The 27531-nt window shown below is 32.9% G+C and overlaps 5 protein-coding genes and 1 pseudogene across 5 annotated transcripts; 2 read left to right on the top strand and 4 right to left on the bottom strand.

Moving 5' to 3' along the window:
- Positions 1–423: 423 nt before the first annotated feature.
- On the bottom strand, positions 424–3044 carry LOC125849862 (cytochrome P450 704C1-like). The gene is made up of 6 exons (XM_049529833.1): positions 2720–3044; positions 2013–2228; positions 1655–1945; positions 1249–1578; positions 959–1162; positions 424–822 (listed from the first exon to the last, which is right to left on the bottom strand). Exons 1-6 carry the CDS (start codon positions 3008–3010, stop codon positions 634–636), a joined length of 1521 nt encoding a protein of 506 aa, XP_049385790.1. The 5' UTR covers positions 3011–3044; the 3' UTR covers positions 424–633.
- Positions 3045–4690: 1646 nt separating this feature from the next.
- LOC125859305 (flavonol sulfotransferase-like) lies at positions 4691–5725 on the bottom strand. The gene has a single exon (XM_049539056.1). It carries the CDS (start codon positions 5723–5725, stop codon positions 4691–4693), a length of 1035 nt encoding a protein of 344 aa, XP_049395013.1.
- Positions 5726–7166: 1441 nt separating this feature from the next.
- Positions 7167–26211, bottom strand: LOC125849885 (cytochrome P450 704C1-like; annotated as a pseudogene).
- Positions 10126–12405, bottom strand: LOC125849874 (cytochrome P450 704C1-like). Its single transcript, XM_049529839.1, has 6 exons — positions 12127–12405; positions 11594–11809; positions 11219–11509; positions 10811–11143; positions 10520–10723; positions 10126–10394 (listed from the first exon to the last, which is right to left on the bottom strand). The coding sequence occupies exons 1-6, from the start codon at positions 12403–12405 to the stop codon at positions 10215–10217; spliced, it is 1503 nt and encodes a 500-aa protein (XP_049385796.1). The 3' UTR covers positions 10126–10214.
- Positions 14458–15879, top strand: LOC125849910 (13S globulin seed storage protein 2-like). The gene is made up of 3 exons (XM_049529869.1): positions 14458–14667; positions 14780–15506; positions 15580–15879. The coding sequence occupies exons 1-3, from the start codon at positions 14466–14468 to the stop codon at positions 15737–15739; spliced, it is 1089 nt and encodes a 362-aa protein (XP_049385826.1). The 5' UTR covers positions 14458–14465; the 3' UTR covers positions 15740–15879.
- Positions 21438–23122, top strand: LOC125849903 (vestitone reductase-like). Its single transcript, XM_049529857.1, has 4 exons — positions 21438–21561; positions 21747–22271; positions 22582–22783; positions 22893–23122. Exons 1-4 carry the CDS (start codon positions 21438–21440, stop codon positions 23029–23031), a joined length of 990 nt encoding a protein of 329 aa, XP_049385814.1. The 3' UTR covers positions 23032–23122.
- Positions 26212–27531: the final 1320 nt, after the last annotated feature.

Raw genomic sequence — 27531 nt, 5'->3', positions numbered from 1 at the left:
GTTATACTGAATCCTGCTGGTCATTGGAACTGAGAAGTTCTGTTGTTTGTCGTCTTCAAAGCAAGTTAATGCCCATAAATTAGAGCAAAAATAATTATAGAAGCGTCATCTATCAAACAAAGAACTGTATTAACTACATATCAGTCACCACTCACCAGAAGGTAGAAAATCTTAAGGTTGCTTATTTATGTGAAATTTCTTGTTCAACATCTCTGCTGTGACGTTCAAGCAATTGGCATCTGAACCACTTACAGCTTAATGAAGTTTCTAATAAGCCCTCACAACTAACGATTAGATTTCAAATTTTTGTGTCTTCCTTATTGACAGTTAGTAGACAAAATGACGATTCTTTTCAAATGGATTGAATAAACTTACATGTTTGTCATTCAACACAAAATGAGGTTAACCAAAGGGCTAAATGATAAAGATTTTATATACCATCTAAGAACCATAGCAATTTCAGTTACAAGAGGGTAAAGCAAGAAAAATGTGTTAACAATGACACCTTTTGGTCTGTTCAGTGTTATTTGATAAACTTCTTACATTCTGGAAGAGGAGGGCTGACACTGTCATGTTTGCTATCTTGGGTATATAGAGCTCACCAATGACATCCTGTCATATGTATGGCTCTCATTAATGGCCCTTTCTGTGAAAGACACGAACATGCAGTCCCCCATTGATGTGAAGATTAATCATTGTCCTGTAGTTGACAGTCTTCTTGTCATCACTCAACTTGAAAACAAAGTAACTTAACAACACAGAAGAGAATATCTTCATCTGCCTGAAAGCAAATTCCTTCCCCAAGCAGATTCGCGGGCCTGCCTGTTTTATAAACAGAAGAATGACTTGGCTAGTTAATGTGACAGTATAAATGCACTAAGAAAGTTGATGGTGGTAGGCATTTCATCTTTGATTCTTTGACAAATGATGGTAAAACTGATAAGGAGCTTTAACCAACCTGGAAAGCTGTAAATTTAAAGGGGCTCTCTGGCTTGAAGAAACCATCCCCATCAAGCCATCTCTCTGGTTTATATTCTTCTACATCATCACCCCATATAAATTTCATTCTTCCCATTGCATATGGTTGGTAAGACACCATGTCCCCTTTCTTCACGCTGAATCCATCGGGTAAGGTGTCATCGGAAAAGCATATTTTTCCATCCTGCAGTAAAAGGAAAACAAAAATAACAACTTTATAACATGCATCTAATTGGCCGGTGATGTATGATAAAATAAGTTCTTTATTACCACTGGAACTGCAGGATAGAGCCTAAGAGTCTCGGTCAATGCTGCATGAAGATATTGCATCTTTTCAAGGGCATCTTCACTCACATTGGCAGAAAAATCTGCTATGTCTGTTGCATCTTGTTTCTCAGCTGTTGCTTCTTTAATCTCTTGTGCTACTTTTTCCTGTACATGAGGGTACTTGCATAGCACATATATGAACCAAGAAAGGGTAGTTGCTGTTGTATCTTTGCCAGCTATTATGAAGCTCAATATTATATCACGCAAAAACTTTGGATCTGTTCCAGTTATTTGCAGAAACCTTGACAAAATATCTTCTTTCTTCCATTGCAACTGGAAAAAGATTATAATGTCTAATTAGCATCTGTCTGCATTAATAAAAGTAGTAGATATAAGTCGATTAACCTACAGATAAATCAGCTTCTGGTCTACACATCTGTTCAGTCTTTCTGTGGATCAGCTTATAAACAAACTCATCAATAGTTCTTATATTGTTTCTTAACTTGGCTTCTGATCCGATATTGAGAGTTCTTTTAATCTTCCAGAAGATATCAACATATCTCCAAAGTGTCATTTCACTTGCATTGTCAAATGCATCGCCAAACTTTTTGCCTTCTTCATTTGAACCGCACATGCTATCTAGCTCAACTCCAAAGGCAACTTTGAATATAGAATCTAGAGTTGCTTTCATGAAAAGATCCTGCATTCATGAAACTGTGTATACTTGTCTGGTGAAAACAAAAAAGGGTTGTTCAATTAAGACTTACTTGAATGTCCACCGTCTTTTCAGAACTGGCTGCTTCAGACAATATATGGGCAAGCTTTGCCACATTTTTTCTAAAGACCACACTGCTGAAATCCCTCAAGACCCTTGTCGAGAATTCATGGCTTGACAATTTCCTCTGTTCTCGCCACTTATCACCATCAACTGTGAAAATCCCATCCCCTAGCAGGTCCTTTAGATTGCTGTAATGATACCTCCCCTGTCGATTATACAAAAAATACTCAATTCGCAACCCAAGTATCATTTGTTTACAGTAGACTAGTATAATCATATAGTTTTTGACTGCAACTAATTTGGAAACTGAGGCATAATTGAAAAAAAGATAGAGGCCTCACTAAACTGCAACTAGATAGTTAACCTTACAGCCAGATAAGAAAGTCAACTTCCTGTTTCCAAACTCCAAATCCTTCGAATTTACCCAAGATTTGATACTAAATTGCAGCTGAGAGCTAAAATAGACAGATCTGATTCACATTAAACAAAGAGATTGCTTAACTGCAGCACTACTCAATAAATCTGTCTACCTCACTCAATAAGAAACTTTTGAATTATTTAATGTACAAGAAACTACTTGTCCTCAACTTCAAAGTCATGAATGCAAAAGTTGCAAAATGATGAAGTTTTCCGAATCTAATCAATATGAAAATAAATAAATAAATGATGGGGATTTCAAGGAGATCGATTATGTACCCTGCCATAGTTGTCAAAGTTAGTTTTGAGAATGTACTCGACGTTAACAGGGTCAGAAGTATAAATCTCACTCCTGAAAGGGCTAATCAATCTGTAAGTCTTGTACTTGCTAGCAAGATCAGTCATGTAATGGTGCAGCCTGTGGAAGTTGATGAGCTGATTGAAAATGGTTCCGCCGATTGGATGGTATCTCTTTTTGCCATCTACTTTTCTGGTCAGAAGATGAAGTATGAATCCACAAAAGACAAGTGAGAGAATGGTGGCTGCTATGGAGCTATGAAGAATATCCATGGAAACCCACTGTTGTGTGCTTGTGCATATTTGGCTTATACATCATAGGAAGAAAATGACAATTCATTGGGGACCATGTCATAAAAAACAAAGACCTAAGGCTAAGGTAAACGCCAAAAGTCTCATTTTGGGTGCTTACCTGCTTTTTCTTCTCATTTTACTTATTGTTTTAACAGTCCCATATTGTCCTTTATCCTACTTACTATGAGTAGATCTATCTCGTATTCTCATGAGCGGCTCAATACCTTTAAAAATTCTGTCTTATGCCCCAAAATTTGAAGAGCCAATTTTTTAGTAAGAATAAAATTATTATAAACCTTTTTAATGAAAAAATATACTCTATATTTTTTAATTTATTTCTCTTTCTTTTTTAGTTTGTTATGAAATATTAAATAATATTTCTTTTTTTTATTGTCAATTTTTAAATTTAACTTCCACGTGATATATTTAAGATCACTAGATTAAAACTTTACATCTTATAAATAAAAAATAAAAATTAATTAAAAGTTAGATATTCAATTTATTTTTGGTTTTAGGCTACAAATTAGCTTGAGCCGCCACTGCATACCATTTTTCTTATAAGTTTATCTTCCACATTATTGATGCATGACAATGTGTAACACCGTAAAACGACACAATCTATTCAGTATTCAAACCTTAGTTTCATCGTCTGGTCCGTGTTACTTTGGATACTGATGTCATGATAACATTTGAGGCAGAGCAATATCCATTATGTCTGTTGCATCTTCTTTCTCAAGTGTTGCTTCTTTAATCTCTTGTGCTACTTTTTTTTTTCTTTGCTGCACATATAAGATTCAAATTTTAGTTTTTATATTATTTTAGCATATTTTATTTTTATTTGCAAAAATAAATAAACTAGTATAAGAATATATTTTTGATTAATTTAAGTTGTAACAAATAAGTTGATAACTTCAATATTTTTCTTAATAACTCCTTGTTTAAATTTAATTATTTAATTTTTTAAAAAAATAATTATTAATCTGTACATACTTAGCTACTTTATTTATTTTTATCTTTTAAAAAGAAAAAGACATTTGTTTTAGAAAAATTGAGCTAGTATACTTAAAACATATACAGTGGTGTGAAAGGGCTTTAAAAAGTCGTACCATTTTTCTTTTTGTTTTTTAAACATGTCTGTGCATTAGTTATTTATCTTCTTTATTCGGTAATGACAAAAAAATACTTTATTTTTTAAATTTTTATAACTTGTTAGAGTAAAATTTAAGAAGTTGAATTTTTATTTTTTTAGTATCAGTTTAAGGATTTATTTAGCATTTTTTATTTTAATTAGTAGAAATTTAATGAGCTTACGACCAATTTAATACACTGCACATTAAGTAATTGAGGGCTATATTACTATATACTATAACGAATACCACTATACCAGTATTAATGTTCCTCCAAGTGAAATTTATGTGACTCAAACTCTTTTAAAATGTTAATGCACCTGCCATAAATCCTCTAAAAATATATTAATTACAAAAATTCAACATGAGTTGGAAAAATACTCATGAATAATGATATGATACTTGAGAATTTATTTAAAATAATTGAAAAAACATGATGACTAAAGAAGAACGAAATTAAAATTACATTTGATGGATGAGATGTTCTTAAATATGTTTCTTCCTTATTATTTGGTGTACATTAACCTCTTAATTACTTTACTGAAGAAGCGAATGTCAACCCCGAAGATTTAAATTTCTCAAGCGTTATGTCATCAATGAATTTTGCCATATCCTTTGTCAAATAGTTCTTCCAATCGCCAATATCTCCTTTTCGAAAAAGTAGACTGTTACTTACTCCTGGCAAGTTTTCATATATATATTTCTCACTCTTATTCACCTCTAAATTGCTCCAATTTTCGAAATTACAACGTGACACAATTTCTTGAGGTACACCTCGCTCTTGTTCCTCCTTAGAGAAGGGTTTGTCCATGAAATCAGCCAACTTCTTGACATAACCCAACGTGTCCTCCTTCAAATCTTCGTACTTGAAGAAGAAAACTCTCTCGGGTCTCTCAACACTTGCTTTCCAGTATCCCAATATGTGATCCCAGTAAGGTCCATATCCGGATTTTCCTTGGCAAAACCACTTAAATGCTTGATCGAGTGTAACTAGGGATACTTTACTACTTAATTTAGCTTTGATCTTTTGTGTGAAATGCCACCAAGAAACAAATGTATCTTTTGGTTCTCTACATATGTAAATGATCTTGCAATTATCTGATTCTAATATGGATTTTGGTAAGAGTGTGTAAGGAAGATGTGTTGATAATAATGGCAACTCCGCGTCTACAAATTTAGGATTGGAGAGAAAAGCTAATTCCAAGCAGGGTATGCATTCATGGGGTAACTTATTGAGTAAAGGGCTATTTGTAAAATCGTCATGTCTAGTCATAATGGAAAAGGTTAAGGCATTACGCCAAGTGGTGCCTGTTTTTGGAGCACTGCAAAGGAAAATATCAGAGGGTTGAGCTTTGAAGTTTTGTTGCATACATAGAGCTGATTCTAAGAAGGATGAATTGTACCAAAAGCCTTCATATTGACAGCTATCAAAAAAAGGATACTCAGACTCTCGTTTGGGAAGTGTTGATATCATCTCTTTGTACTGTTTGCGCATTTCCTTGAAAGTTTCTAATCCATAATTCTCAGATAAGCGGCTAGTTTTGGAAGGGAAATTAGAGGAACTCATTTTTTGGAGAGTGTGAAAATGATGAAAAAAATAGGAACCAACTTGTCTATTGATATAGAGAGGAGAATTTTGGTAGCATATTGCAAATGGTCCATCTAATGCTTAGATAATTAATCCATTAGGGACCATGTCATTAAAACTAAAGACTAAGTTAGATAATTATAAACATTGCAACTATCATGGAAATGACAATCATATTAAAGTTTCCTTTTGACTTAATTAGTTAATGTTCAAGATTTGGTTAGATATTGTTACTGTTATGCATTTGATTTTTGAGAAATAGAACATGCAATTATAGGGGATCGTCTACAATATATTTTATGAGGCCGTTAAATGTCAAGCATCCAATGTTTCGAAGTCACGTTTGTGCAACATGCTTTATAGGCCTTGCAATTTTCTGATGTTAGGTAGCTGCTATAGGCCCTCAAATTTCAAGTATCCAATGATTCTAAGCCATGTTTCTGCAAAATCTTTTATATAGTATCATTTACTTTATAGCCATGTTTGAATTTTTAAATTTTTATTAGGCTGTTTTGTTGATGGGATTATTTTGCCTTTTTGAATTTTTGTCATGCAGATTTTCTGCCGATTATGTTATCAAGTTGGCTATCTAAAGCCCTTTTATGCTTAATAAAATCAATGAGAGCCTTCTTTTGCTGCACCATATTTAAAAAATACCGCAGGGAATATGCCTGTGCTGAGCACGGGTCCAAGGAGCTTGTTATTTTTTTACTTAGCACGAAGAATGTTTCTTTACAGGCACTGGAGCAAAATTCAGACAATCTGCATTCCATAAGAGTGAGTTGTACAGTGCAGAATGACTTGTAGATGTAATAACTATTGTATACATCGACAAATAGAGCCAACAGGTGCTGTTTTTTAAGTCAAATGTGAGATTTTTCACATCCACAATTTGACTGTTTTCTTGAGCTATAATTGCTTCTCTTATTGAATCTGCGAACTTTATGGGACCTAATGTTTCAGAGCAGGGAATCTGTATTGAAGGAAACAAACTAACGATACAGATTTAGATGCTAAGTCACTTATGCTTGTCTTCATTGTTATTCCCTCCTTTGAAGTAGTGTAGAACTTCTGTTAGTTTTACTTCTAAGTGAAGCTTTTCAAATGCCTGTTGATTACTCGTAAACAGTAAACAGCAATGAGGTAAGTAAATGTTTATGCAACTTCTATCCGTGGTTGCGTATGAAGCTAGAAACCAAGATTGAAATTCTACTACCAGTTTCTCCTGAAGTCTAGGCACATTTGTTATTCCACTGAACATCTCAAACTGGCATGGCATGAATACATTTCGGGAAGAAGGTAAAACAATGTAAGTGTGAATGTGTAACAATGCTACATCCCATAGACAGCAAACTTTATTTCCATGTTATTTGGTACTTAATAGGCTTATTTTGTTTATTGATGTCATAAACAACATTCAGGCAGAATTGGAGTAATACTAATATACAATATACATATTATTGTAAAGTTTTTCTAATTTCACTATCTGTGAAAGACGCGAACATGCAATCCCCCATCAATGTGAAGATTAATCATTGTTCTGTAGTTGACAGTCTTCTCTTCATCACTCAACCTGAAAACGAAGTAACGTAACAACAAAGCAGATAATATCTTCATTTGCCTATAGGCAAACTCCTTCCCCAAGCAGATCCTTGGCCCTGCCTGTTTTATCAACAAAGGAATGGGCTTAGCTAGTTATAATAAGAAAATATACAGGCACTAGAAAAATTAAGTATTGCCTCGCGTTCAAGGCTCTAACAAATGATAATTAAAGCTAATAACGTGCTTTGACCAACCTGGAAAGCTGTAAATTTGAAGGGGTTCTCAGGCCTGAAGAAACCATCCCCATTAAGCCATCTCTCTGGTTTATATTCTTCTGCATCATCACCCCATATAAATTTCATTCTTCCCATTGCATATGATTGGTACGCCACTATGTCCCCTTTGTTCACACTGAATCCATCAGGTAAGGTGTCATCGGAAAAGCATAGTTTTCCATTCTGCAGTAAAAGGAAAACAAAAACAATAACTTTATAACATGCATCTAATTGGCCGGTGATGTATGATAAAAGAAGTTCTTTATTACCATTGGAACTGCAGGATAGAGCCTAAGAGTCTATGAAGATATTGCATCTTTTCAAGGGCATCTTCACTCACATTGGCAGCAAAATCCATTATGTCTGTTGCATCTTGTTTCTCATTTGTTGCTTCTTTAATCTCCTGTACTACTTTCTCCTGTACATGAGGATATTTGCATAGCACATATATGAACCAAGAAAGGGTGGTTGATGTTGTATCTTTGCCTGCTATTATGAAGTTCAATATTATATCACGCAAATACTTTGGATCTGTTTCAGCTATTTGAAGAAACCTTGACAAAATGTCTTCTTTCTTCCATTGCAACTGGAAAAAGATTATAATGTCTAATTAGCATCTGTCCGCATTAATAAAAGTAGTAGATATAAGACTATTAACCTACAGATAAATCAGCTTCTGGTTTACTCATCTGTTCAGTTTTTCTGTGGATCAGCTTATAAACAAACTCATCAATAGTTTTTATATTGTCTCTTAACTTGGCTTCTGATCCAATATTGAGAAATCTTTTAATCTTCCATAAGATATCAACAAATCTCCAAAGTGTCAATGCACTCGCATCGTCAAATGCATTGATAAATTTTTTGCCTTCATCATTTGAACCACACATGCTGTCTAGCTCAACTCCGAAGGCAATTTTGAATATAGAATCTAGAGTTGCTTTCATGAACAGATCCTACATCGATAAAACTAGGATTATTCGTCTGGTAAGAATAAATAAGGCACCATTCTGTGAAGTCGATTTGTGGACTTACTTGAATGTCTATTATCTTGCTGGATTTGACAGCTTCAGACAATATATGGGCTAACTTTGCTGCATCTTTTCTGAATACCACACTGCTAAAATCCCTCAAGACCCTTGCGGAGAACTCGTGGCTCAAAAACTTCCTCTGCTCCCGCCACTTATCACCATCAACTGTGAAAATCCCATCCCCGAACAGGTTCTTTAGGATGTTGTAACTATACCTTCCCTGCAGAGTATTCAAAATGAAATGTCATGCTATTTGGGATAGGTTTCCTTATATATAGGTTTGGATTTGTTATTTTTCATTAGACACGATTATTATGAATATTATTTGAGAAGTTTCTCTGGTTTACATCTTTTCAGAGTCAATCAAATTCCAACATTAAAAAAGATTATCTGGAATATCAAGAAAATGGTGTACCTTGCCATAATTTTCAAAGTTTGTTTTGAGAATGTATTCGACGTTAGCAGGATCAGAAGTAAAAATATCATTCCTGAAAGGGCTAATCAATCTGTAAGTCTTGTACTTGCCAGCAAGATCAGTCATGTAATCGTGCAACCTGTGGAAGTTGATGAGATGATTGAAAATGGTGCCGCCAACGGGATGGTACCTTTTTTTTACATGTACTTTTTTGGTCAGAAGATGAAGTATGAACACACAAAAGACAAGTGAAAGAATTATGGCTGTTATGGAGATGGAGCTCTGAAGAATATCCATGGAAATAACTAAGGCACTAACGTATCCTTGTGCATGTTTGGCTTATAATGTATTATTTAATGTGTCATGGGAGTAGATGCTGGTCCATCTAATGCTTAGATAATTTATGGCTCCATTAGGGACCATCTCATAAAAACCAAAGACTAAGATTATCAACTTTGAAATACAATCATATTATTAAAGTTTCCTTTTTGACTTAATTCATCTTCAAGATTTGGTCCACAGTAACATAGGCTTGGTTTTCTTCGAAAATTTTAGGGTTAGGCATTTGATTTTTGAGAGATACAAAAAAAAAATCATTGGTTTATCAAATTATCTGTCAAGCCAGCATAAATTTGAAGTGTTTTATATGGTATCATCTGCTTCCAAATCCTCTCTAAGAATTGTATTGTTCAAAAGCCAGAATAACATGTGATGCTGTTATGTGTATTGCATATGTTAATAAATACAAACGAAAAGAGAATTAAACTCAAATAGAAAATGAAAGCTGGAGGGAGAAAAGCCTCTAATGCTTAAGTTTTTTATTTTCGATACAAGAGTCTACATGATTATTGGGGGAAAAGATAAAATGGACACTATTTCAAGCCAACTAATAACAGTAAATGGTGTTGCTTTGATAAAAAAAAAAGAAGCATATATATAGGTTTAACTTAACTATAAGGCAACTAAAGCAATGACTTGTGGCACCAATAGAAGATTTAGCATCTTCTCTCCTAAGGTGTGGTCAGGGAAAGGGTAACAAGGAAAATGTGAATGTGTAACAATGATACATCCCATAGATAGAAAACCTTATCTCCATGCCAGGTTAATGTTATTTGATAGGATGTTGATGTCATAAACAACATTCGGCCAGAACTGGACCGATGCTAATATACTTTATTACATATTTGTGTAAACTCTTTCTAATTGCCCTATCTACGAAAGACACGAACATGCAATCCCCCATCAATGTGAAGATTAATCATTGTCCTGTAGTTGATAGCCTTCTTGTCATCACTCAACTTGAAAACAAAGTAATGTAACAACACAGCAGAGAATATCTTCATCTGTCTATAAGCAAACTCCTTCCCCAAGCAGATCCTCGGCCCTGCCTGTTTTATCAATAAAAGAATGTGCTTAGCTAGATAGTTAATGTGAATATGTGATAGTATATAGGCACTAGGCTAATTATACAGAATCGCGTCCAAGGCTTCAATAAATAACAGCTTTGACCAACCTGGAAAGCGGTAAATTTGAAGGGGTTCTCATGCCTGAAGAAACCATTGCGATCAAGCCATCTCTCTGGTTCATATTCTTCTGCATCATCACCCCATATTAATTTCATTCTTCCCATTGCATATGGTAAGTAAGACACCGTGTCCCCTTTGTTCACACTGAATCCATCTGGTAAGGTGTCATCCGAAAAGCATAGTTTTGTATCCTGCACTAAGAGGAAAAACAAAAAGTAACAACTTAAAGAATACATCTATTTGGCCACGGCTGTATGATAAAAGAAGTTCTTTATTACCGCTGGAACTGCAGGATAGAGCCTAAGAGTCTCTGTCAATGCTGCATGAAGATATTGCATCTTTTCAAGGGCATCTGCACTCACATTAGAAGCAAAATCCGTAACGTCTGTTGCATTTTCTTTCTCATGAGTTACTGATTCTTTAATCTCTTGTGCTATTTTTTCCTGTACATGAGGGTACTTGCAAAGCACATATATGAACCAAGAAAGGGTGGTTGCTGTTGTATCTTTGCCTGCTATTATGAAGTTTAATATTATATCACGCAAATACTTTGGATCTGTACCAGTTATTTTCAGAAACCTTGACAAAATGTCTTCTTTCTTCCACTGCAACTAGCAGAACATTTTATTATATATAAGCATCTATCTGCATTAGTAAAAGTAGCAGCTATAAGGCGATTCGCTTACAGATAAATCAGCTTCCGGTTTACTCATCTCCTCAGTTTTTCTCTGGATCAACTTATAAATAAACACATCAACAGTTGTTATATTTTCCTTTAACTTGGCTTCTGTTCCGATATTGAGAGATCTTTTAATCTTCCATAAAATATCAACATATCTCCGAAGTATCAATGCACTTGCATCATCAAATGCATCGCTAAATTTTTTGCCTTGTTCATTTGAACCACACATGCTGTCTAGCTCAACTCCAAAGGCAACTCTGAATATAGAATCTAGAGATGCTTTCATGAATAGATCCTACATTGATAAAACTAGGATTATTCATCTGGTAAGAATAAACAAGGTACCATTCTGTGAAGTCGACTCGATTCATGGACTTACTTGAATGTCTACTATCTTGTTGGATTTGACAGCTTCAGTCAATATATGGGCAAACTTTGCTGCATTTTTTCTGAATACCACACTGCTAAAATCCCTCAAGACCCTTGTGGAGAAGTCATGGCTTGACAACTTCCTCTGCTCCCGCCACTTATCACCATCAACTGTGAAAATTCCATCCCCTAACAAGTCCTTTAGGATGTAGTAATTATACCCTCCCTGCAGAAAATTTGGAAACTCAAGTTTGGCAATCTGAAAATCGTTACACCATTTTGTTACATCTATTGAGACATCCATATAGCTAGCCGGTTGCAACTTATGTAGGAGTTGAGGCATCGTAATTTACTGATATACCTTGACCTTGCAACGAGAGTATTGCCCATATACATATAAGTAGATCACCAGTTCATTCCATAACCAAAGTGGACTCTAAACCATTCTAACAACAAATGTAAATATTACTAAATAACGGGCCTTTTTAGAATCAATCAAATAACAACATATAATTTGGGGATGTCAAGATCAAAATGGTGTACCTTGCCGTAGTTTTCAAAGTTTGTTTTAAGAATGTATTCAACGTTAGCAGGGTCAGAAGTAAAAATCCTATTCTTGAAAGGGCTACTCAATCTGTAAGTCTTGTACTTGCCAGCAAGATCAGTCATGTAATGGTGCACTCTATGGAAGTTGATAAGCAGATTGAAAACGGTGCCACCAATTGGATGGTATCTCTTTTTTCCATGTAATTTTTTGGTCAGAAAATGAAGTATGAACACACAAAATAAGATAAGTGAGATAATGGTGGCTGTTATGTACATAACTTACTCCCCGTTTCAATTTGATGGTGTGTTTATTACCGGTAGATACACATAACGTATCAAAATATTTTGTTCAAATTAAATAGTGACAAAAAAAAAAGACATTCTTTTTAAATTAATTAAACAGAAGAGTGTTTAAAAGCTTATCTGTTTGGGCTACAAACAGGGGCAGACCTAGAGGTAGTTAGGGGGTTCACCGAATTCCTATTTTAAAGAATTTTTATGACTAAATATTGATTTTGAACCTCTTGAACGTGATATTATAGGTTGGCTCAATTCCCTCTAATAATTGCCAATCGTGAGGTTGATCTTGCTTCTGTATGGAAATAAGTTAACAAAAAGTCAAACTCCTCTATAAATCAAATTAATCCCTCAAATAATAATAGCCAAACGTGAGATTAATCAAAGTCAAACTCCTCGTAAATCAAATTATGTGCTCATTATATCAATGTGGGCTATGGCCACCCTACAATGAGCTACAAATTTTCCACATTCCTAACTTTAGCCATGATTTATGATCTGTTATGTTTATTTTAACTAATTATAGCCATTCAGTGCATTAATCCCTCAACTTGATAATCATACTAAATGAGCGTACAAGAGCGTATGAAATGGATGAATACTAGTGTTTTAACTTGTATGTATAAGATTTTATTTATTTATACGTCGAATACAACCTATATTTAGTATTTTCTTCTTTCGCCCAAATCTCCATCGACTTTCTCCTCTCTCTAAATATAGCATGTGTACGTATATCATATCTCCTCTCTATCTCTCAAATCTTGCTAACATTTCTTCTCGCTTTTTCCTAATCCCGGCACTTCTCTCCTCTCTTTAATTATAGCTATGAACCGTAATTAGGCAAACTATAATTACTGATGATAATTAAAGTTGCTCTATTTAAAACTCAAATTAGTAGTTGAATAAAAAAAAGTAAAAAAATACTCATGTGTAAGAATGATCAAATATCCCATGAATTTTGTGATAAGGATCAAATATACCCTTATATGAATTTTATTTTTAAAAAATCAAAATCACATTTCACTTTTGTTAGCGGAAAAAGATATATTTGGACTATTTGTGTAATAGTAGAAATATATGTGAGCCTCTTTTTTAATGAGGAATACATCAGCTCTAAATCGCAAAGTTTAAGAGTATATCAAATCCTTTTCTCAATTAAAATTCTAATAGATTTAGGTGATGCAAGATGGTAGTCAATGAATTCTCTAATAGATCAATCTTCTGTTCTTGTGAAAGGCGGATTAAAGTGCCACTAAAATGTTGTTCAAAATTTTGATTTCAATTCATTGTTTCTCTAATAACCTAAACTTTACATCAGATGATCACAAAATTTTAATTTCAATTCATTATGTATAATCGATCTATCTATATTAATACATTTACCAAACAGACCGTTATACTCTAATTTACCACGTAGAATGTGTATCTATTTATTCGACTTTATATAATTTAAGTGTATTTGAATACATCCAAAATTGGATGGTATAGATGTCAGTTGAAACTAAAATTAAATGACATATTTATGTATTATGTCTTTCTTTTTTTTAATTTGACAAGTCTTTAATTCTAACTTTCCATTGTCATGTTTAAAATCACAAAATTAAAGAGCATTTTGATACATTCTACGTACTTCCTCTATCCCTAATTACTTGTCCATTTCTTTTTTAGTTATCCCTAATTACTTGTCCATTTTGACAAATCAAGAAAAGACAAAAAAAAAATTTACCTATTAAACTCTAAATTAACTACTTTGAAAAAGGTAAAACTGCTTGAAAATCTTAAGTTTTAATTCATCTACTTCATAATTAATAGGGGTAAAATGATAAATTCAAAAGTGGATAAGTAATTAGGGACAAAGAGAATATCTTTTAACGGACTAATATTAATTGTTATATTTCAAAGTAGTGGTCTGTTGTCTCTATAAATAGAACGAGTCAGCCTCTGAAGAATATATGAGCATTGAACAATATATATATATATATTCACCTTGAAAGTGTTTTATTGGTAAAATATAGTTGGAGTTTGTGTAATTTGGGACGATGGATTTAATATTGGCATCGAAAAAAGCAGATAAAACAATGATGGAAGTTGAAGGAGTTGGTGGATATTACGGTTGGTCAAATAGCCAATTTCCTCTTCTTAGCCAAAAAAAACTTTCTGCTGGATTATTACTTCTGCAGCCTCATGGTTTTTCTCAACCTTACTATTCTGTTTCCTCAAAAATTGGTTATGTTTGTGAAGGTACGTATGACTATCTGAGATATTATCTCGACATACATAGTAGTTATTGGAGTCACACTTAATTATATTGTCTTGGACAATCCTTTCTTATTAATTAGTATAATTTTTACAGGTGAATGCATTGTTGGATTGATATCACCGGAAGATTCAAAAGAAGAAGTTATAAAATTACAAAAAGGGGATGCCTTACCACTTACCTTGAAAACAGTGTCATGGTGGTACAATGATGGCCACTCTGAATTCAAAATAATTTTCTTAGGAGAATATGATGACGAATACACACCTGGAGAATACTGCGGTTTCTGTTTAGCTGGATTCATCGGCACTCTAAATGGATTCTCTAATGAATTCATAGCTAAATCTTTTCACATGACCAAAACTGAATCTGAAAAACTTATAAAAGACCAAAGTAGAACTAATCTTTTAATTAAGATCAATGAAGGCACAAAAATGCCACACCCATGCAACAAAGTGAAACACAAGTTGGTTTTTAACTTGGATAGTGCTAAACCTTGTGTTGAGGTAAAAAATGGTGGAGTTTTATCTGCGGTAACTTGTAGGAATTTACCATTGCTAGGAGACGTTGGATTAAGCGTGAATCGCGTAGTTTTGGAAAGTGGTGCTTTATTTGGTCCGATTTTTACAGCGGATTTATCCGTTCAATTGAGTTATGTTACGAAAGGAAGTGGACGTGTTCAAATTGTGGGACCTTTATGTAAGGTTGTGTTGGATACTAAAGTGGAAGAAGGTGGATTGTTCTTTGTTCCAAAATTCTTTCCATTTGTTGTAGAAGCTGATGAAGGAGGAATGGAGTTCTTCTCCGTCATAACGTCATCAAAGTAAGTAATCCTATTATTTACGATAATTGATGCTATAGTTCACTTAAAATATAATGTATATATATATTTGCAGGCAAGTATATGGAGAATTATCAGGTGGGAAAAAATCAATTTGGGAAGCAATATCTCCATCAGTTTTAGAGGCCTCTCTAAATATGACTCCGGATTTGACTGAGTACTTCAAGTCCAAGATTGCTAAGGGTGCAGTGATTGCCCCACCTTCAACTATTTAAGTAATAGTTACTTGTTAGACATTTGAGATGTATACCTATGTTTAACAAGTATAATAATTTCATGCTTGAAAATAAAATGGATGATGAAGTAGATCTACACTATTCTACTTCGGTTATTCCACATATGTAAGTAGAGTTGTCATAGCTAGCCCAGCTCTGTTAAATCATGGGTTAGGTCAGGCTGGCCTAATGGGCTTAGCCCTTAGTGACGACTCTAAATGTAAGCAGCTTTTGTTTTAGCTTTTTTCTGAATGCGCGCAAGCTTATATGCTGCTGTGTGCCAGTATGTGTATGTCATATGAATGTCTTTTTCATCTTAAGAATAAAAATGAAATGAATTTGGTGGTTAGTTCATGTTTACATCTTGTTAAATTAGTGTCCTTGAGACATATTTCACATTTTTATGATTGATAAGCATTAATAATTGAGACACATTTCACATTTTTACATTGTTAATCTATCTATATCTATATATATAATATAATATGGTCATAAGTAAAGTAATGTGGTACCTCTATTTGCCCAAAAATGACCTTTTATCTAAACTAAACTCATTATAAAGAAGTCAACATTTTAGTATAGGTCAAATATATTATTGAAGTTGGCTTATGAAACTAACGAATTCATTTAAATCTGTTTTAAAAAAAAAATTCCCTGAGTTGATCGAGTTAATCAAAAATAATATTTTTATTCAATACAAAAGTAATAGAATGGCAGATTTGTGTATATCCTTTTCTCGGACATTTGTTCATGTGAAAAGATTTAGCTATAATTTCATTAGAGAATCCATTTATAATACAGGTGAATCCAGTTAAGAAGAAACCACAGTATTCTCCAGGTGTGTATTCATCATCATATTCTCCTAAGAAAATTATTTCGAGTTTAGACTCTCCAACATTGTACCACCATGACGCTTCTTTCATGGTAACCAGTAGAATATCCCTTTTTTGTAATTTTATACTCCCTCTGTCCCATATGAATCGATCACCTTTCTAAAAATACTTGTCCCAACTAGTGCTGGCAAAATGAGGCCATATTTTGGTAACCCGCCCAATTCATCCATATTTTAATGGGTACATGGATAAAATATGGATTGATACCCATATTCAACTCATAAAAATATAGGTAAAATATGGATTAACCAAATGAGTTAAGCTTTTAACTTTTTTTCACTCAAAATTCATGATATCACTAAAAATATTGTAAATTATCTTCCTTTTTATGTTCTTCTATAGAACTAATTATTTTTCTCTATAATTAAAAATGTAAAGTCTTTAGCCCTCCAAAAATATATATTTTAAATGTACATTTCTTTTGTTAATTATAATTATGTTTTTTTATTTGTTTAATTTTATATTGGATAATAAATAATAGTGTAAAATAAGTAAATCATGTATTAGAATTGACATTGCTTAAAGTGCATTAAGCATTTTTTAGTCCTAAAATGCAAATATTCATTTACTTTGAAATTAAAAATATTTTCCCCTTGTTATTACATAAATTTATTTTATATTGAAAGTTATAGGATAATTTTTCTACTTTTATGATACAATAAAACTAAATGAAACATTTTCAACATTTTTCATCTAAAAAAAGACTAAAATATTTTCTCTATGTTGAATTCTTAAGTAGAGTACTATTTACTCATGAAAATATGTGTAAACTAGTATTTTACCCAACCTATTTGTTATCCAATCCATTTTTACCATATCAAATATGGGCGGGCTGAATTATTATCCATTTTATGTTGATCCATTTTCAACCAGCCCAAATTTGACCCAACCCACCCATTTGCCACCACTAGTCCCAACTTACTTGATCACTTACTAAATCAAGATAAAATTAATTATTTTTTTTCTCATTTTACCCCTATAATTAATATCATTATCATGCTTAATGTTTCCATAATTTCTTTTGGAAGGTTAAACAATATTAAAGCTCCTAGAATTTAACTTTCCAAAGAGTTCATTAAATGTTTAATTACTCCTTTGTACTATTGCTCTCATCCTTTTTGGAGTACTTATACATTTTGTATGTCCTATGTCATCTTAAATTATCTTGATATTCATCAATATGGATAAAGAGTAAATTAGTCAAATTGATCATTTTATTTATGATTTCTTAAGCACGATATAAAATGGAAAGTGATCAATTATTATGGAATGGAGGGACTAACTTCTTCTTTTGGATCTTTTGATGATATCAGTCCAACAATGCATTCACATGTGTGAGAATTATATAAATGATTACGTTATAGCAATAATTAACCGGAGAAGATTGTCCAAGACCATATATGTTATACGTACCTTGACAAACAAACGCAAGAGGCTGAAGAGGAAATAATCCAGCAGCAAGTTTTTTTTGGCTAAGAAGAGGAAATTTTTTTATCTGCTTTTTGATGCCAATATTAAATCCATCGATATATTTTCAAACTATATAATAATACCAAAGAACAGTTTTGAACTAAATATTGTTACATTATTCAGAGGCGGGCAGTCGTTCTATTTATAGAGGCCGTCTGACTACGACTTTGAAATATAAAAAGGAATTAGTCGGTTAAAATAGTTGAATTTTATGTTTTCATTTTTTTGGTTTTGTGCTACCATCAATTAGGTCCGATTTTATTTATTATTGGTTTGGTTTATCGGTTTTCAATTTTTAAATATGCTAAATCAACAACTAAACTGATAAGATATTTTTTATCGGCTTTTGGTTAATCAGGTTTTTGATTCTTAACGGTTCGATTTTCGATTTAACCAATAAGAAAGTTCTCACAAAACAAATAAATGATTTCTCCAATAATTTGACGCGATAGGATAATACTGTAACTTTACATAGTTCTCATAAAAATAGTAACAATAGTAACTAACATGAAAAAAATTATACAAGTACAACACAAATAATAATGTGAATTGAAGGCTAAGGGCAAAGGTACAGTAACTAGTAAAGTACTGATATTAATATTTAATACTTATATATGAAGGGCAACAACAAAAATTATTACAGTCTTAAGGGGTTATCACTTTATTCAATAATCCAATATTTAAAAACCCAAATCAAAATCAAATTAATAACCCGATAATTTGTTTTAATAAAATCATTAAAAACCCATGCACCCAATAACCCAATAACATTAAATAATACCCCATTTGTCCCAATTTATATGATACTTTTCATTTTTCTAGAGTCAAACAGTTTAAGTTTGACTGAAAATTTGCGCATGCAATCTTCAAATTTTTTGAAATGAATTTATATATTTGTAAACTATGTAGAAAATTTATAAGTCACAATAATTAACAATTCAAACAATTTAAAAGATATATGAAAACTTTACTGTCAAAGATAGACTAAATTGAATCACAAAATCCAAAAAATGTCACATAAATTAAAATAAAGGAAGTAACCATTTTTTCGATTCTATTTTTGCACACACCTACCTATCGCTAACTTACTTTCCGGAAGAAGCAACCCCACGTTGGCTATTATTTGAGCCTTGAGGAAGTGGGCAAGCAAGAATTTAGCGGGGGCTGCACAAACGTAGGGATTGTACCTTTCTATTATTAGAAAATGGAAAGTATGTTAAACTGAGCAAATATTCGCTCCGTTCAATAATAGTTGTCCGTTATATTATTTTGGAATGTCCAACAATACTTGTCCACTTTATGAAATCAATGAATAAATTTACACTTAGTACCTCATTAATTATAGTCATTTCTCTATTACATTTTTCAAGACATTGTATTAATTATATTCAAGAGATGATATAGTAAAATCATCCTTATATTTATAGTTTCTTAACAAGTGTGCAAATTTAATAATGAACAAATATTATTTGACAAAGAGAATAGTACATTTGTGATCTATTGTGAGTTTTTGTTTTTATGGACGGTAAAATCTTTATGATTTTAATATAATATAATATAAATTATTTATTAATTATTAAGAGAGTTTATTTTTGATTGCTAAATTTGTAAATTAAATTTTAACTTAGAGTGTTCCTACTTTTAGCCAGTGTCTATCATAGATTTTCAAATATTTTTGACAAGTTAATTTGGGGTGAAGTTTCATCATGACTTTAGCTATAATTTCTGGCAAAATATTTGACTTTTTAAGGAAATATGATTTATATTTATAAGTTTTAAAAACTATTAAAAAAATATTCATAAGTTGTATTATCATTTTATAATGAACATGTCTTGTGAAAAGTTTTAACAGCGAGCACAACTAATATGAATCTGAGAAAGAGGTAGAAAACTAAAGGACTATACCATTGATTAGTATACGAAAAACTACTATTACTAATTGTAATTGAAAATGACTTCGCAGAGAAAACTCGGATAAAAATTGTATAAAAATATAACTACATAAATTTTGTACAATGAACTAGGACTAAAATTCAATCGAAAACTATAAATGGTGGGTGTTTTAATAAAATATAAAAATTGAGTTAACTTAAATTTTTTAATAGTTTTCAAATAATGGAATTTGACTCAAATACTACTTTTTTCAAGTTTTTGAGAAATTTGGGTATTTTGTCAAATAATTACAATTTGTTCTGCTTTTCACGTTCTCATGTATTACTGTTAAAGAACTTCAAATTTAAAGGTCATGAATCAATAATTTACTTATTTGTTAAAGGATATTATGAACATTCAATTTTAAGGGTAATTCTCATGGATGTTTGATGGTGGAAGCTGAAAAAGAGCAACAATTAAAGCTTAGAGATCATGTAATTTTTCCTACTCCAACTTCAAACTTGGGAAGGAAAATGTGAATGGGTAACAATGATACATCCCATAGATAACAAATTAACTTCATTTCCATGTTATTTGATAGTCTTATTTTGGATATTGATGTTATCAATATTTATTTTGTGTTTAATTTTATTTCCACGTCAACTTTGATGGTGGTATTAAATTCAAGTTTGAGTGGCATAGGTGTGTAATAGATCGTCCCAATAGTTTAAGCGTTTTAACTGACTTTTCGCGATAACTTCAAGGTGAATTTATGCCTTTTCCTTGAACCATAAATCATAGTTGATAGTACCTTTGAACCAACACACTTAAACTAATTCGAAAATCAAATCTACAATTATCATTTGTTCATATATTTTAATTGAATTTCTTACACATCAAAAAAAATAATATGAATAACGTGACTTCTAAGTAATAATAATATTTCAAGATACGTGAACAATCATTTTTTTTTCATTAAATTTTATTTTTAAAATGCAATTAACTAAGTTTTGGTAGGTTTTCTCATTAAATGGTATAGAAATTTTAGACAAGTCCAATTGTATAAAAGGTGTTCATTTATCATTAGTTTCTGTAGAAATATAGGACAGAATGTATGGAAATTTTTTCTGTATTTTCTTATGATCAATGTACAGATTTCTACCACTATTTATACATGTAATTGCTGAAAAAGAAATGTAAAACATAATTAATGTATTTTCTCTAATTCTGGATGATTTTATTCTTTACCATAGATACAATTATTCTTTTTACTTCTTATAGTTGTGTAAAACTCGTGAGTTGTCAATTCTAATATCAAATCAAACGAGGCCTATAAATAGCTGGCCCAACTTGTCTGTAAGGAGTCCATTCTCCTCTTTCTTATCTTGGTTTACAAGAGTGGTGAATGCAGCCTCTTATTATCTCCAACAGTTTCACTTAAATTTTAAAGGAGAGGAAAAGAGATGGAAAGCAAAGAAATGGGCAGAGTATGTGTAACAGGAGGAACAGGATTTGTTGGATCATGGCTCATTATGAGGCTTCTTCAACATGGTTATTCTGTAAACATGACGATTCGATCTCATCCAGGTTAATATATTAACTAGATCCGCCTATGGGGTACAAAGCTTAGTTGAGGTATTCAGTGAAATATGCGGATAGACAATAGATGACTTAAGCCATATATTAACTTCAATATTCAAATATCTATCTCTCAAATTGTGAAACGTCATTAAATTTTATATGGAGTTAATATCTCTTAAACCGTTTTTCAGATAGGAAGAGAGATATTAAGTACTTGACAAACCTAGAAGGTGCATCAGAGAGGCTTCAAATTTTCAATGCTGATATCAACAAACCACAAAGTTTTGCTGCAGCAATTGAAGGATGTGTGGGAGTTTTCCATCTAGCTCAGCCCATGGATTTTGAAAAGGAAGAAGTCGATGAAACGAAGGTAAAAAGTGTCATTACGGCAACATTGGCGATTTTACAAGCGAGTGTTGATTCAAAGACAGTTAAGCGAGTCGTATATACTTCTAGTGCTGCTGCTGTTATATTTAATGATAAAGGCTTAGACATATTAGATGAAAACTCTTGGAGTGACGTTGATTTCATCAAAATTGCAAAGACATTTATGCCAAGTTATTCGACGTGCAAGACATTAACAGAGAAAGCAGCAATTGAATTTGCAGCAAAAAATGGACTTGAACTAGTTTCTGTAGTTGCTCCTTGGGTACATGGACCCTTCATAACTCCTCATTGTCCATCAACTGTTCGATTTTTTTTGGACCTGATATTTGGTAAGTAGTGTTTTCCTCTTTAGTAGTTATCGACAAATTTTACAATTCTGTTGATCGATTTGACTTATATACACTAATAGTCGGATGGACTTGGGAAGCCAGGGAGGCAGAATCCTTTAATTTGTTGGAAATCATACTCTGTAAATAGGGTAACAATAAAAAATTTCGTATATATATTTTAACTGTTGTATACCCTCGTAGTGGTATTAGTAATTCAAAAATTGTTTTAGGTTAAAAGTTCCAATATTTTGAATTCCCTTGTAAAAATTTAGAGTTATAATTTATTGTGATTTTTCTTATATTTTTACAGGAAATTGCAAAGGTGTGCTAGAACAACAAAAGTACATACCTTTTGTACATGTAGATGATGTGGTGAATGCACATATCTTTCTTTTTGAGCATTCAAATGCAAAAGGAAGATATATTTGTTCTTCTGGAGAAACAACAATATATCAACTCTCCAAATTTCTTTCAGCCAAATACCCGCAATATCAAATACCAATTATAGAAGGGTAAGTCAAAAATGTCCTTTTCTTTTTGGTTCTTGAATTGAAATCATTAATGATCAACAATATGATATAGTACAAAAATTAAACTAATTAATGATAATCTCTTTTGTAGTTCAATGGAGGGCCTAAAATATCCCAGACTTTCAGTAAAAAAGCTCTTGGACACTGGATTTAAGTTTAAGTACTATGGACAATTAGAGGAAATGTATGATGGAGCAATTGAATGTTCCAAAATAAGAGGGCTGCTCTAGTCTTTTAATTAGACCTCTGATAATTAATATGGAAGAATTATAGGTCTATGTTTTCATGTATCCCTAATAATGTTTAAGAGATTTGTATTTTGTTATGTGCATTTGAATAAAGGGAATAAGAGAAATATTGTACTTCACACCTCAAAATTTGAATAGCATTAGCACCCTCCCTTTTAGATAGAGAATCTTAATAGATGTTTCGATTCAAAAGAGAAATATTATTTGAAGTTTGCAAGCGCTAATGTCATTTTACAAATGCAAAAGGGGTATATTTTAGATACTAATTCACTTAAGTGTCACTTAGCTTAGCATCCGTTTGTCTTCATTGTTATCTCCTCCTTTGAAGTAGTCTATGTTTATTGTTAATTTTTGTTCTAAACTTATTCCTTTTTCCAAATCTTAACAGTTCCACTCACCAGCTTTTTCATAGAAATACTGTTAGTTTAATTTTACTTCTAAATGAACCTTTTCATATGCCTGTTATTACTCGTGAACAGTAAACAGCGATGAGATAAGTTGAGGTTCAAGCAATTTCTATCTTTGTTCTGGTCATTGAAGCTAGAGAAGAAATCTATAATTCTACTAACACTTTCTCCTCAGGAGAGGTCACAGAAGGAGGAGCAATGGTTATTCAACTGAAAATCACAAACTTACATGGTATGAAAACATAAGGGGAGGAAGGTAAAACAAGGAAAATGTAAATTATGTGTAACATGACCCATTCCATTGATGTTATAACCAACATTAGTATACATATTAGTGCAAACTCTTTCTAATTGCCCTCATGTCTATGAAAGACACGAACATATAATCCCCCATCGATGTGAAGATTAATCATTGTCCTGTAGTTGATAGCCTTCTTGTCATCATTCAACTTGAAAACAAAGTAACCTAACAAAACAGCAGAGAATATCTTCATTTGCCTATAAGCAAACTCCTTCCCCAAGCAAATCCTCGGCCCTGCCTGTTTTATTAACAAAAGAATATTGTGCTTAGTTACTTAATGTGACGACAGTATATAGGCACTAGGCAAGTTAAGTATAGACTCACGTTCAAGGCTTTAACAAATGATAATTAAAGCTAATAATGAGCTTTGACCAACCTGGAAAGCTGTAAATTTGAAGAGGTTCTCTTGCCTGAAGAAACTGTCCCCATCAAGCCATCTCTCTGGTTTATACTCTTCTGCATCATCACCCCATATAAATTTCATTCTTCCCATTGCATATGGTAGGTAACACACCATGTCCCCTTTCTTCACACTGAATCCATCTGGTAAGATGTCATCCGAAAAGCATATTTTTGGATCCTGCAGAAATAGGAAAACAAAAATAACAACATAAAACATACATACATCTACTTGGCCACATCTAGCTATATGATAAAAGAAGTTCTTTTTTACCACCGGAACTGCAGGATAAAGCCTTAGAGTCTCTGTCAAAGCTGCATGAAGATATTGCATCTTTTCAAGGGCATCTTCACTCACATTGGCAGCAAAATCCGCTATATCTGTTGCTTTTTCTTTCTCACTTGTTGCTTTTTTAATCTCTTGTGCTACTTTCTCCTGTACATGTGGGTACTTGCAAAGTACATATATGAACCAAGAAAGGGCGGTTGCTGTTGTATCTCTGCCTGCTATTATGAAGTTCAATATTATATCACGCAAAAAATGTCTTCTTTCTTCCACTGCAACTGGCAAAAGACTATAATGTCTAAGAATCTATCTGCATTAATAAAAGTAGTATAGCTATATATATATAAGGCGATTCGCTTACAGATAAATCAGCTTCTGGAGTACTCATCTGCTCAGTTTTTCTATGGATTAGTTTATAAACAAATGCATCAACACTTTTTATATTTTCTTTTAACTTGGCTTCTGATCCGATATTGAGAAATCTTTTAATCTTCCATAAGATATCAACATATCTCCAAAGTGTCATTGCACTTGCATCATCAAATGCAGCAATGAAGTTTTTGCCTTGTTCATTTGAACCACACATGCTGTCTAGCTCAACTCCAAAGGCAACCCTGAATACGGAATCTAGAGTTGCTTTCATGAACAGATCCTACATCGATAAAACCAGGACTACTAGTCTGGTAAAAAAAGCAATCCTTCTATGAAGTCAATTCATGGACAAGTACTTACTTGAATGTCCACTATCTTGTTGGATTTGACAAGTTCAGACAATACATGGGCAAACTTGGCTGCATTTTTTCTGAAAACCACACTGCTAAAATCCCTCAAGACCCTTGTGGAGAACTCGTGACTCGACAACTTCCTCTGCTCCCTCCACTTATCACCATCAACTGTGAAAATTCCATCCCCTAACAGGTCCTTTAGGATGCTGTAACTATGCCATCCCTGCAGATTATTCGAAAAACTCAAGTTGGCAACCCGAAAATCATTCTGTTACATCTATTGGGAGTATCTTGTAGCCGTCTGCAACTTATTTGAGAGTTAAGGCATGGTAATTTATTGATAGACTAACAGATTCTGCGATTCATTCAGATGCTGGAAATAAGATAGTTCATGAGGAGGGTATTGCACAAGTCCATATAAGTAGACCACTAACCTATTCCCAAACCAATATGGAATTCTAACCTACTCTAACAACCCCTTCATGCCCAAGCCTAATTGGAGCCTAAAACAAGATGGACCTGACTCTAATACCATGTTAAGATATGATTCTTGGGTCTAACTCAATCCCAAAAACTAGCTCATGAGTGAAAAATTTTCCAATTCCATATAAGAAAACCACCAGTTCTTTCTCCAACAAATATGGAACTCCAACGCGCTCTAACAAAGGCAAAAATTATAATGGGGCTTTTCAGAATCAATCAAATTACAACATAAAATGAAGTTCAAGAAAATGATGTACCTTGCCATAGTTGTCAAAGTTTGTTTTGAGAATGTACTCAACGTTAGCAGGGTCACAAGTATAAATCTCATTCCTGAAAGGGCTAATTATAATCTGTAAGTCTTGTACTTGCCAGCAAGATCAGTCATGTAATGGTGCAACATGTGGAAGTTGATGAGCTGATTGAAAATGGTGCCACCGATTGGATGGTTTCTCCTTTTGTCATGTAGTTTTCTGGTCAGAAGATGAACTATGAATCCACGAAAGAGAAATGAGACAACGGTGGCTGTTATGGACATAATGGAACTATGAAGAATTTCCATGGAAATTAAACTACTGCTGTGTCCTTGTGCATATTTGGCTTATAACGTATCATTTTTATACTTCATGGGATTGAGTAGAAGCTGTTCCATCTAATGCTTAGATAATTAATCCATTAGGGACCATGTCATAAAAACAAAGACTAAGGGTAAGTTTCGTAAGGAGGAAAATATTTTGTATAAAATGTTTTTCAATTTTTCCATATTTGGTAAGTCAATTTTTTTGATAAAATATTTCAGTGTGTATTTTTGATACGAAGGAATATGTTTTACAAGAAAATAAGTGAGTTTCTTACTATATCCTTTGGTTTTAGCTACATTCTAATTTAAAAAATTGAAAGACGAAATGTTTTTATAGGTGGACATTTATGCCCTTCACAAACTAGACAAGTTCTTTCAAACTCTAGCAACTCGCTATGTCAAAACAAATGGAGAAGCTACGGAGTTGCAACAAGTAATTCAAAATTGATTAAATTCATGTTACTGTATATGAATGGTCATTTCTTCATTAAATGTGGGTTGGATATAATAAATGTGGAATGTCACTTGTGGAACTTGTTTTCCCTACTTTCACTAGGAAATCCTTTTCCTTACTTTTAGCGAACTTGTTTTACTAGAGAAAATATTCTTCAAAAATTTTGACTTCGGAAAAATGTTTTCCTATGTACCTCACACACCCCGAGTTAGATTATCAACTTTGCAACTATCATGGAAATGAAAATCAGAAAGTCATTTTGATTTAATTCAGAGTGACTAACTTATATGGTCATTCAACTATCGCAAATTATCTACCGTTGAATGACCATATGAGTTATTAACTCATTCAATTCATCTTCAAGATTTGGTCCCCCATGAATGTATATAGGTTTGGCTCCCTGTGAGTTAGGCAGCTTCTAAGCCGTCAAAATTAAAGTATCCAATGTTTCTAAGCCATATGTTTTATAGGGTATCATTTGCTTTATAGCCTGTTTGGCAGGACATAAAACAGCAAAGGCAAATCCAATTTAAGAGGCGTTGCAAATTGCTGATGTTACGTTCCCTGTGAGTTAGGCAGCTGCTAAGCGCATAAAGTATCCAATATTGTTTCTAAGCCATGTTTGTGCGATGTGTTTTATGCAGCCCTAGTGATAAATTATACGAGTCCATCACACGCCACAGGACCAGGTCCTTGTCACACTTTAATGCAGTAAAAACTAAAGTACAGAATAAGAACAAAGATTTTTACGTGGAAACCTCCCTGCTCAAGGGAGGAAAAACCACGACCTGTCCAACGGGATTTTCCAACTGCTTTTCACTATCTTCAAACAACAAGTGAATATAGACTC

The sequence above is a fragment of the Solanum stenotomum genome, chromosome 1 (genome assembly GCF_019186545.1).
Source record: "Solanum stenotomum isolate F172 chromosome 1, ASM1918654v1, whole genome shotgun sequence".
In the NCBI taxonomy this organism is placed as follows: domain Eukaryota; kingdom Viridiplantae; phylum Streptophyta; class Magnoliopsida; order Solanales; family Solanaceae; genus Solanum; species Solanum stenotomum.
This window is presented reverse-complemented; position numbering and strand designations above follow the sequence as displayed.

Bases quoted from the DNA above. Each gene is read 5' to 3' on its own strand.
- LOC125849910 (XM_049529869.1), top strand. From the start codon at position 14,466: ATGGATTTAATATTGGCATCGAAAAAAGCAGATAAAACAATGATGGAA. The intron at 14,668-14,779 runs GTACGTATGACT...TAATTTTTACAG, and splicing joins AATTGGTTATGTTTGTGAAG to GTGAATGCATTGTTGGATTG. The intron at 15,507-15,579 runs GTAAGTAATCCT...ATATATTTGCAG, and splicing joins TCCGTCATAACGTCATCAAA to GCAAGTATATGGAGAATTAT.
- LOC125849874 (XM_049529839.1), bottom strand. From the start codon at position 12,405: ATGTACATAACAGCCACCATTATCTCACTTATCTTATTTTGTGTGTTC. The intron at 11,510-11,593 runs GTAAGTCCATGA...TTATCAATGTAG, and splicing joins ACAAGATAGTAGACATTCAA to GATCTATTCATGAAAGCATC. The intron at 10,724-10,810 runs GTAATAAAGAAC...CTCTTAGTGCAG, and splicing joins TCTATCCTGCAGTTCCAGCG to GATACAAAACTATGCTTTTC.
- LOC125849862 (XM_049529833.1), bottom strand. From the start codon at position 3,010: ATGGATATTCTTCATAGCTCCATAGCAGCCACCATTCTCTCACTTGTC. The intron at 2,229-2,719 runs GTACATAATCGA...TATAATCGACAG, and splicing joins ACTTTGACAACTATGGCAGG to GGGAGGTATCATTACAGCAA. The intron at 1,946-2,012 runs GTAAGTCTTAAT...TCATGAATGCAG, and splicing joins AAAAGACGGTGGACATTCAA to GATCTTTTCATGAAAGCAAC.
- LOC125849903 (XM_049529857.1), top strand. From the start codon at position 21,438: ATGGAAAGCAAAGAAATGGGCAGAGTATGTGTAACAGGAGGAACAGGA. The intron at 22,272-22,581 runs GTAAGTAGTGTT...ATATTTTTACAG, and splicing joins TTTTTTGGACCTGATATTTG to GAAATTGCAAAGGTGTGCTA. The intron at 22,784-22,892 runs GTAAGTCAAAAA...TCTCTTTTGTAG, and splicing joins CAAATACCAATTATAGAAGG to TTCAATGGAGGGCCTAAAAT.
- LOC125859305 (XM_049539056.1), bottom strand. From the start codon at position 5,725: ATGAGTTCCTCTAATTTCCCTTCCAAAACTAGCCGCTTATCTGAGAAT.